Here is a 12,500-nt window from a genome sequence, read left to right as displayed (position 1 = left end):
ATCCGAGGGGCGGATAAACGGCTGTCTTTCAAACTCCCTCTGCACGCGATAGGATAGCGCTACACCAACCAGAGCAACGAAGGTGAAGCAGAGCTCGCTGACAGATTAAACATTCGCCGTATCCGGTCGGCTAAACTCCGAACACATCTTCCCTTCTTAAGAATGACTTCAGTGCCGTTCTTTGTTCTTTTCTCAGAGAAAAGCTTAACTCCAAGTCTTCCAGAGTCGCGGTCAAAGCTGATTCGAAAGACCGCCGTTCGCCAGTTTCTGTGTTTACTAGAAGCACGCAAACGCAACTCGGCCGTCATTATGTTAAGCCCCGCCCACCGACTCTATACACGATGTGATTGGCCCGGCAAGAGTTAGGCGAATACAGCTCAGAAGGGTATTGAGAGTTGCTAGACGACACTCGCAGCAGATTAGATTTTTAGGCTAGTAGTGGGTCATATTTGATGAAGTTTGCATAGCTTCTTTGAAATGATCTGTATTGCTGAAGCGCTGTATGAATAAAGATGATGATGACGGCGTTTAAAAACAGAAGCGTTAGTTGACCTTGATTGGCTTCCCATCAGGCGTGAGCACTTCCTCCGACAGCTCGATCATCTTCAGGGCCATGAGCGCGATTGGCTTGGCATGACTGTCAATCTTCCTGTGGAGCCCGCCCGCCACGCAGTACGCGTCCCCGATCGTTTCAATCTGAGGAGAGAAGAGGGTTTACTGTACAGTGCGCACACACACACACACACACACACACACACACACACACACACACACACACACACACACACACACACACACACACACACACACACCCCACTGACACCCTAGACACAGCTCAAAGCAGCCTAGCGACCGCATAGCAACAGAAAGAGGAATAATGAGAATATTTACAGTATTTCCAGCAACAGTGAATGTGTCTCCACTGGAGGAAGAGGGTCATTCTGCAATTATTGCTCATTTGAGCAGTGATTTGTGTTTAAACATGATCAAGACCATTAAATGACCACTACACTTTTTCCCCAGGATTGTGTGTGTGTGTGTGTGTGTGTGTGTGTGTGTGTGTGTGTGTCAAGGTCTCTCTTTTCTCTCCCCCCCATTATATATACGCACGCACGCACGCACGCACGCACGCACACAGTTATAACACAGACAAACACACACCCTGTTACACGTACACACAAATACACCATTAAACACACCGTTACACACACACACACACCCCGGTAACACACACACACCCTGTTACACGTACACACAAATACACCATTAAACACACCGTTACACACACACACACACACACCCCGGTAACACACACACACCCTGTTACACGTACACACAAATACACCATTACACACACCCTGTTAAACACACATACACACACACTTTTAGACACACACCCTGTTACACACACACACCCTGTTACACTTACACACAATACACTATTACACACGCACACACACTGTTACACATACACAAAAAACACTGTTATACACAAACACACACCCTGTTACATATACACACCATTACACACACCCGGTTACACATACACACACACGCATTCACGCACACACACCCTGTTACAGACACACTCTCACACCCAGTTGCACACACACTCACACCCTGTTACACACACACACTCACACCCTGTTACACACACACTCTCACACCCTGTTGCACACACACTCACACCCTGTTACACACACACGCACACACACTCACACCGTGTTACACAGACACACACTCACACCCTGTTACACACACATACACTCTCACACCCTGTTGCACACACACACACACCGTTACACGCACGCACTTCGTTACACACACACCGTTAAACTCACACACTCACACACTGTTACACACAAATACACCATTGTCAAACACCCGCACACACACGATCTTGGATTTAGCCTCTTGACGCTCACATGCGGCTCCTGTCAGAATATAAACGCTCTCTGATGAATAACACTTAACACAAAGCAGGTAAGGGACACATGAATATGAATATGAATATGAATATGAATCTTTCTTTCTTGAGACGGACTGATGCCAGCACAGGAATCACAACCACAGGGCGAGAGCAAACGCCATTTACATGCAGCCTACAGAAGGGGCCAAATGTGTGTGTTTGTGTGGTTCAGAGCTGACGTCAGCAGTTCACACACACACACACACACACACACACACACACACACACTCACACACACAGTAATGGAGTGCCGCCATTTATAAAGCCAATTTATTGACATACACTTGCTAAGTGCCTTTTCATTGAACAAGCATCGGCATTTTAAAGATCAGCTTGAAAAATTAAAAGCTTTTAAACCTTTTAAATCCTGACCGCCCAGATCATAACTTTGATATAGTGGAGTATTTATACCAGTCAAGAACATTCATATTTCACACCATAAATCAAAAGAATAAACAGTATTACAATAACACATAGTTCACATATTTTTTTTCACGTCATGGTACTGACCATTAAACACATAAAATAATGTCACAATGCTCCTAAATTAGACTATCCAAAATAATATAGTTTCTTGTTTTGGGGGAATAAATAAAAAGCCCACTTTATTGTAAGGATCAGAGAGAGGATGGAAAATGATCGAATGAATCTAGATGTGTAACGTTTTCATGACAAACTTTGATGCTGACTTGAGAAAGCATGGCCTGAAAGTTTAAAATGTTTTAAAGTTCATACATAGATGGTGAAGGTTGCTAGGCGGTTTCTACGCGGTTGCTAGGGTGTCCTGGGTGGATGGCTGCTAGGGAGTTGTTAGGAGGTTGATAGAGTGCTTATAGGTGGTTGTGATGGAGGACAGAAATATGAATGGAAGGAAGGATGGATAAATGTCTAGATGGATGGATGGGTGGATAGAAGGATGGCTAGCTTAAAGGATGGATGAATGGCTAGATGGATGGATGGATGGATGCTGGATAGATGGCTAGATGGATGGATGGATGCTGGATAGATGGCTAGATGGATGGATGGATGCAGGATAGATGGCTAGATAGATGGATGGATGGATGCTGGATAGATGGCTAGATGGATGCTGGATAGATGGCTAGATGGATGGATGGATGGATGCTGAATAGATGGCTAGATGAATGGATGGATGCTGGATAGATGGCTAGATGGATGGATGCTGAATAGATGACTATATGGATGGATGGATGGATGCTGGATAGATGGGTAGATGGATGGATGGATGCTGGATAGATGGGTAGATGGATGGATGGATGCTGGATAGACGGCTAGATAGATGGATGGATGGATGCTGGATAGATGGCTAGATGGATGCTGGATAGATGGCTAGATGGATGGATGGATGGATGGATGGATGGATAAATGGATGGATGGATGGATGCTGAATAGATGGCTAGATGGATGGATGCTGAATAGATGGCTAGATGGATGGATGGATGCTGGATAGATGGCTAGATAGATGGATGGATGGATGCTGGATAGATGGCTAGATGGATGGATGGATGGATGGATGCTGAATAGATGGCTAGATGGATGGATGGATGGATGGATGGATGCTGGATAGATGGCTAGATGGATGGATGGATGCTGGATAGATGGCTAGATGAATGGATGGATGCTGGATAGATGACTATATGGATGGATGGATGGATGCTGGATAGATGGCTAGATGGATGGATGGATGGATGCTGGATAGATGGCTAGATGGATGAATGGATGGATGCTGAATAGATGGCTATATGGATGCTGGATAGATGGATAGATGGATGGATGGATGGATGGATGCTGGATAGATGGCTAGATGGATGGATGCTGAATAGATGGCTTTATGGATGCTGGATAGATGGATAGATGGATGGATGGATGGATGGATGCTGGATAGATGGCTAGATGGATGCTGGATAGATGGATAGATGGATGCTGGATAGATGGGTAGATGGATGGATGGATGCTGGATAGATGGATAGATGGATGCTGGATAGATGGCTAGATGGATGGATGGATGATGGATAGATGGATAGATGGATGCTGGATAGATGGGTAGATGGATGGATGGATGCTGGATAGATGGGTAGATGGATGGATGCTGGATAGATGGCTAGATGGATGGATGGATGGATACTGGATAGATGGGTAGATGGATAGATGGCTAGATGGATGGATGGATGCTGGATAGATGGCTAGATGGATGGATGAATGCTGGATAGATGGCTAGAAGGATGGATGGATGCTGGATAGATGGGTGAATGGATGGATGGATGGATGGATGGATGCTGAATAAATGGGTAGATGGATGAATGGATGCTGGATAGATGGTTAGATTGATGGATGGATGCTGGATAGATGGGTAGATGGATGGATGGATGCTGGATAGATGGATGTTGGATGCTGGATAGATGGGTAGATGGATGGATGGATGCTGGATAGATGGCTAAATAGATGGATGGATGATGGATGAATGCTAGATGGAAGGTTGGATGGATTAATGGCTATGGAAGGATGAATGGCTAGATGGTTAGATGGATGAATAGAACAACAGACAGATAGATAGGAGGATGGATGAAAGGATGGACGGTCGAACAGAGAGATAAATACATAATGCATGGATGAATGCTAGATTGCTAGATGGATGGACAGATTTGCAGTACTGTATTTGAGAGTGTGTGTGTGTGTGTGTGTGTGTGCGTGTGTGTATGTGTGTGTGTGTGATGGGTAGGTTTAGGGGCAGTGTGTGTGTGTGTGTGTGTGTGTGTGTGTGTGTGTGTGTGTGTGTGTGTGATGGGTAGGTTTAGGGATAGGTGAAGTGTAGAGGGATAGAAAATATTTTTTCTAGTTTTTTTTCAGTATAAAAACCATTACGCCTATGGAATGTCCTCACATTTCACATAAACGTGTGTGTGTATGTTCACCTTATAGACGTCCAGTATGCCGCACTGGTAGTCGAAGCGTGTGTAGAGCTCGTTGAGCATGCTGATGACCTGCATGGGTGTACACTGCGCACACACGGCCGTGAAGCCCACGATGTCGGAGAACAGCATGGTGACGTCCTCAAACTTCTTGGCCTGGACGGGAAGGCCCTGCCAGAGTCTCTGAGCCACGTCTCCGGGGAAAATAGAGTACAGCAGGTCTACTGTCCTCCGCTTCTCCTCCTCTAACGCCTGATGCGTCTTCTCCAGCGTGGCTTTGAGCTTATCCATTCGCTTCTTCAGTCCGTCCTGAGCTTTGGCCTGCTCGCCGACCTACAGAAGCCACAGATACACATCATGCAAAAACGAGCTACGAGAATCATTCATGAGGTTGGATTCTGTGAACACACTAATTCATAATTTTGGCAGTCGAGATTATTAAAATACTACGATCAAATCGAATATCACATCGCAGTATTCATGTTCAAAGTAAGAAATAGGCTATTGCCAGGGAATATATACTAAAGATGTGTGTTTTTGAGAGCGATGGAGGGTACACTAAAGGGGAAGTGGAAACTGTAAGATTAATAGATTTAGAACAACAAGAAAAATATTTTGTTTATCAATATGTGGCGTTAAACTGTGGAATGAAATAGATGAAAACTTCTCCTTTTTGGAATGAAAACTCTCCTCTTTAAGAAAATGTATAGAGAAAATATTCTAATAAAGTATCGAGTACTGTAGGAACATGGAAAATGGGAGCGCTCCTTTTTATGATTTGGAATTCTTGTTAGTGGTCACTTCTGAAATATGTGTGTGTGTATGTGTGTGTGTGTACGGATGTAGGGGTATAGTTATGTATGTATATATACAAATGTGTGCATGTGTATGTATGTATATACACTGTAAAAAAGTAAATTAAAAAAATTGCTCCAATTGAACATTTTCAAGAGATTGATCACATCTAAATTTTTCAGTTGGCCGAATTGAAATTCTGTGAGTTGATGCAATTTAATTCACCGAAATTAAATTCGACTAACTAAAAAAGTTAAATGTAATCGGTCTCTTGAAAATGTTCAATTGGAGACGTGAATTATACTTTTTTTTTTACAGTGTATATGTGTATTTAAAGGAAAGTAATCATTAATTCATTCATTCAATCAATCAATCATTCAATTATTTATTACTTCATTCATTCAATCAATCATTCATTCAATCCTTCATTCATTCATTCAATCCTTCATTCATTCATTCAATCCTTCATTCATTCATTCATTCAATCATTCATTCATTCATTAATTCATTCCTTTAATCATTCAATCATTCATTCATTCATTCAATCATTTATTCAATCAATCATTCAATCATTTTTTCATTCAATCATTCATTCAATAATTCATTCATTCATTCATTCATTCAATCAACCAATCAATCAATCAATCATTCATTCATTCATTCAATCATTCATTCATTCAATCAATCATTCAATCATTCATTCAATCAATCAATCATTCATTCATTCAATCATTCATTCATTCATTCATTCATTCATTCATTCATTCATTCATTCAATCAATCAATCAATCATTCATTCATTCAATCATTCATTCAATCAATCATTCATTCAATCATTCATTCAATCAATCAATCATTCATTCATTCATTCATTCATTCGATCAATCAATCAATCAATCAATCATTCATTCATTCATTCATTCATTCAATCAATCATTCATTCAATCAATCAATCAATCAATCAATCAATCAATCAATCAATCATTCATTCATTCATTCAATCATTCATTCATTCATTCATTAATTAATTCATTCCTTTAATCATTCAATCATTCATTCATTCATTCAATCATTTATTCAATCAATCATTCAATCATTTTTTCATTCAATCATTCATTCAATAATTCATTCATTCATTCATTCATTCAATCAACCAATCAATCAATCATTCAATCAATCAATCAATCAATCATTCATTCATTCAATCATTCATTCATTCAATCAATCATTCAATCATTCATTCAATCAATCAATCATTCATTCATTCATTCATTCATTCAATCATTCATTCAATCATTCATTCATTCATTCATTCATTCATTCAATCAATCATTCAATCAATCAATCAATCATTCATTCATTCAATCATTCATTCAACCAATCATTCATTCAATCATTCATTCAATCAATCAATCAATCATTCATTCATTCATTCATTCATTCATTCATTCGATCAATCAATCAATCATTCATTCATTCATTCATTCATTCATTCATTCATTTATTTATGCATTCATTCATTCTACTACTTTTCGTCCATGAGATAGAAGCATGTTTTTGAAGGAAAGTAAAATACTTTGCTTGTTTTTTATTTTATTTTTCTATTCTTCTATTTTTCATCTTTCCTTTCTTTTTTAAATGTTTGAACATTATTTTATTTTTATTATTCTCTCATGTTCGAAAATAAATAAATAAATACATTTCAGTTTTAGTAAACAATAACAACATGGACGTCCAAAACTGGAACTATCCTTTTTATAATAAGATATATATATATATATAATTATATATATTACTTATTATAATAAAAGGCGGATTTGACCACAAGTGATAACGAGACATTAATCCAAAACAACGGCATACCTATCGATGGGGCCACACTGTTAAACAGCTGGGTGTAGCGTTTGACTCTTCACTTACTTTTCAAGCTCATGTAAGTTCTGTTACCAAGACTGCATTCTACCGCCTTCGTAACATTGCCCGACTGCGATCTGCTCTCGGCACTAAAGACAGCCAAACTCTAGTCACTGCTTTAATAACCTCTCGTCTCGACTACTGTAACTCACTTCTTATTGGACCGCCTGCTAGAACAATCGCTAGACTACATTAAACATTCTTCTGCCAGAGTCATCAATCAAGTCAAGAAATCTGACCACATCGCCCCATTGCTCTTTAATCTACATTGGCTACCAGTTTCTGTCCGCATACAGTATAACATTCAATCTTTTAAATGTCTTATTGGAATTGCTTCTCATTATTTATCTGAACTTCTGCACTTCTCCTCCTCGTTCTCTCCGGTCATCTGACTTAAAACTACTCACTGCTACTATATCCCCATTCGAATCTCAACGAAAAACATATCTTTTCACATTCAACCCTCCTCTTTTATATTTTCTGCTGTTTTCTTTTTGTTGCTTTCTGTTTTGTTTTTCTCATTGTATATATATATATATATATATATATATGTTCTATATTGATCCTGTATGTGTTATTTTCTTGTACAGCGACCTTGAGCTTGGGAAAGGCGCTATGTCAATAAAACGTATTATACACCGATAAGGCATAACTGACCCGTCGAGGCATGGGCTCCACTAGACCCCTGAAGGTGTGCTGTGGTATCTGCCACCAAGATGTTAGCAACAGATCCTTTAAGTCCTGTAAATTGTGAGGTGGGGCCTCCTTGGATCGGACTCGTTTGTTCAGCACATCCCACAGATGCTCGATTGGATTGAGATCTGGGGAATCTGGAGGCCGAGACAACGCTTCAAACTCGTTGTTGTGCTCCTCAAACCATTCCTCAAGCATTTGTGCTTTGTGTCAGGAGCATTATCCTGCTGGAAGAGCCACAGGCACCAGAATACCGTTTCCATGAAAGGCTGAACATGGTCTCAACAATGCTTAGGTAGGTGGAGCGAGTCAAAGTAACATCCACATGGATGGAGGACCCAAGGTTTCCCAGCAGAACATTGCCCAAAGCATCACACTGCCTCCGCCTGCTCGCCTTCTTCCCATAGTGCATCCTGGGGCCATGTGTTCCTCAGGTTAGCCCCACACACATTTTGGAGATGCTCTGACCCAGTCGTCTAGCCGTCACAATTTGGCCCTTGTCAAACTCACTCAAATCCTTACGCTTGCCCATTTTTCCTGCTTCTAAAACATCAACTTTGAGGACAAAATGTTCACTTGCTGCCTACTATATCCCACCCACTAACAGGAGCCTTATTCACCTGTCATAAAGTTATGCCTGATCGGTGTATATTATAAAAGGCACAAATGCTCAGTAAATACTTACTTTTATTCCTAATAATAATGATTATTATTATTTCTTCCATCAAATAGCATAATTCATTGGCCCACACCCACCAGAATGACATCACGCGTGGCGTCATGAATAGGGATGTCAGACAGATGTAAGCCCCGCCCCATGAGCTCCTCCAGCCTATCAACACGCGGCGAGCCCAGGAACATGATGGAGTTGGATTCAGGGAGGTGAAGCATCTGACCTTTGAGCTCCATCACCTGAAAGAGACACACACACACACACACACACAGAAAGTAAATTGCTGAAATGGAAACGCAAATATGCATATCATATTACAAATTCAATTTATTTGCAGCGAATTAATATTAATGCAATAAGCTTGATGAGTTGGTGTTGCCACACTGACAAGTGAAGACACACTTGTATGAATATGTTTACATGGTTGTCAAGAAAAACAACAAAGCATATCGGATTTTAGTGCTGTATATTTGACATCTGAAACACAGAGAGAGAGAGAGAGAGAGAGAGAGAGAGAGAGAGAGAGAGAGAGAGAGAGAGAGAGAGAGAGAGAGAGAGAGAGAGAGAGAGAGAGAGAGAGAGAGAGAGAGAGAGAGAGAGAGAGAGAGAGAGAGAGAGAGAGAGAGAGAGAAGGGCTGTTCTTTTATTAGGATTCGGTTGCTATGGTGGAATTCTGTAGCAAGTATTCAATGTTCTTTGCATGTTTTATGAGAGTGTATCTAGAATATGCAATGAATCTGCATTTGTTAGGAGAATGCATCTCGAATTCGTCTGCATTCAGCGCTGAAATGTTTTTATTTCAGTCTGTAACTCTGAACTGAGTCCTCACATTATGAGTCTGGGAATGGATACTTTATTAGATTGAGTAAAAAAGTTTGTTTTACAAAAATACCTATTTTAGTGTTTCTACTTCAAAAGTTCACGTTTAATTCAATGTGTTTCTTGCAGATTTTTTTTGTAATTATTAGTGAAAATTGTTTCTTTACCAATTATTTTCCCATGGAAACCTTGTAAATTAGTCAATTTTCTTCATACTGACAGCCCTAAAAAGCCAAATGTGTGTGCGTGTGTTTGTGCATAGATATGAACACTTGAAACATGACAGCAAAACTGCATGATATACAAGTATGTGCATCCGCTGGATTATTGTGCAAAGTGTCGGGTTCACAGTCCTGCTATCGCCATAGAAACAGGAAAGTTTCAGAGTTATGAGATGAAGTACAGAAGTGCACTATTACACACACACACACACACACACACACACACACACACACACACACACACACACACACACACACACACGACCCAGTCTTGCAGCATATTGCATTATTTAAGCAGAACTCCCCATCTCTGCATAATACATCTATACAGCCGGGACTGAGGCGAGGGAACACACACACACATGCATTTAGAAAACAAACACACTTCCTTGTTATTAACTTTGGCTCCTATCAGAGCTTTTGAAAAAGCAGACGGTGTGTGAAATCGATATATTTGTCCTATTATGTAACCAGCTACAGACTGTGATGACCGCAAGCTTTACAAGCGTCCCGTGAGGCTCAGGGTCACAGTACAGTCACACAGGGACATGTTCAGTGTCTGTGTTTCAGCTGTTTTATGGTCCAACAGGTGAAAGCGGTGTGTCTGATGCCCTTGTTCTAGTTTCAGATTGACATACTTCTATAAATGAGTGATGTTAAAACGATATTGAGTTTGTGATTCTGAACACCATAATATTAGCCTGGATGGCAGCCGAACTCAGCCTCGCCCACAACATTTGAGCTCGGGCGGTTCGGTCCGGCCTCGATCCATAGAGGAGTAATTATGGCTGAACAGAAACTGACCAATGAAATCATCAGAGCGGGCTTCAGACGATGACGGACAGATGATCAACAGTACCGTAATCATCTCGTCATCAAAGGGGCTTGGGTTATATTTGTTCGAATCCTAAACGAAGAGCTTGTTTGTATCTGCATCACCTTCACTATTTCTCTCAGAAATGATGATCATGTTGGGTAAGTACTCTGTGTATCATTAAATTCTTTCTCTTTTTTTTTTACAACACCAGCAAATATTGTTTATTCCAGCGCGCGTGCAGACAGGGTTGCCAAGTTTTTACAACGAAACCCGGCAACTACTAGCCCTAAACAATAGCTTCTTGGGGGGGTTCTCCGGGAAAAAAATTTATTTAACATTTTTAAATGTTAAAAATGTTTGCACTCATGGGGCTATATATCACATATAGTCGCTTTAACCCGCGGACATAGAAAACAACCCGCGAAAAAAAAAAAGACTTGGCAACACGGTGCAGTTGAGCTCTGTTGACATTTGACAATGTGTCGCTTCGCTGCTCTGATTGGTTGTTGGTCTGTCCTATCGAGGTCTTTCCTGGTTGGGTTGAAACAGGCCCCATAATCACAGCCCAATGGAGCATCAGACTCATATTCTGACTAGAGCTGAGTATGACCAAGTAATAATAACCACAGAACTAACCATAACCCACACTAAGAGTAAATAATAACCACAGTACTAACCATAACCCACACTAAGAGTAAATAATAACCACAGAACTAACCATAACCCACACTAAGAGTAAATAATAACCACAGTACTAACCATAACCCACACTAAGAGTAAATAATAACCACAGTACTAACCATAACCCACACTTAGAGTAAATAATAACCACAGTACTAACCATAAACCACACTAAGAGTAAATAATAACCACAGTACTAACCATAACCCACACTAAGAGTAAATAATAACCACAGTACTAACCATAACCCACACTAAGAGTAAAATAATAACCACAGTACTAACCATAACCCACACTAAGAGTAAATAATAACCACAGTACTAACCATAACCCACACTAAGAGTAAATAATAACCACAGTACTAACCATAACCCACACTAAGAGTAAATAATAACCACAGTACTAACCATAACCCACACTAAGAGTAAATAATAACCACAGTACTAACCATTACAACCCACACTAAGAGTAAATAATAACCACAGTACTAACCATAACCCACACTAGAGTAAATAATAACCACAGTACTAACCATAACCCACACTTAGAGTAAAATAATAACCACAGTACTAACCATAACCCACACTAAGAGTAAATAATAACCACAGTACTAACCATAACCCACACTAAGAGTAAATAATAACCACAGTACTAACCATAACCCACACTAAGAGTAAATAATAACCACAGTACTAACCATAACCCACACTAAGAGTAAATAATAACCACAGTACTAACCATAACCCACACTAAGAGTAAATAATAACCACAGTACTAACCATAACCCACACTAAGAGTAAATAATAACCACAGTACTACCATAACCCACACTAAGAGTAAATAATAACCACAGTACTAACCATAACCCACACTAAGAGTAAATAATAACCACAGTACTAACCATAACCCACACTAAGAGTAAATAATAACCACAGTACTAACCATAACCCACACTAAGAGTAAATAATAACCACAGTACTAACCCACACTA

At 40.1% G+C, this 12,500-nt stretch overlaps 1 protein-coding gene across 1 annotated transcript in view; it reads right to left on the bottom strand.

The window, feature by feature from the left end:
• The window catches only part of gucy1a2 (guanylate cyclase 1, soluble, alpha 2), a 53,595-nt gene that overhangs the window by 12,022 nt on the left and 29,073 nt on the right, over window positions 1-12,500 (bottom strand). Inside the window, exons 5-7 of the mRNA XM_067451345.1 lie at window positions 9,055-9,210; window positions 4,900-5,229; window positions 553-696 (exon numbers count right to left, since the gene is read on the bottom strand). Coding sequence (XP_067307446.1) covers window positions 553-696; window positions 4,900-5,229; window positions 9,055-9,210 — 630 coding nt within the window. The remainder of the gene's footprint in view (window positions 1-552; window positions 697-4,899; window positions 5,230-9,054; window positions 9,211-12,500) is intronic.

Source organism: Pseudorasbora parva, chromosome 8 (assembly GCF_024679245.1).
Source record: "Pseudorasbora parva isolate DD20220531a chromosome 8, ASM2467924v1, whole genome shotgun sequence".
Taxonomy (NCBI): domain Eukaryota; kingdom Metazoa; phylum Chordata; class Actinopteri; order Cypriniformes; family Gobionidae; genus Pseudorasbora; species Pseudorasbora parva.
The sequence above is the reverse complement of the archived record's forward strand: the minus strand, read 5'-3'. Positions and strand labels throughout refer to the sequence as shown.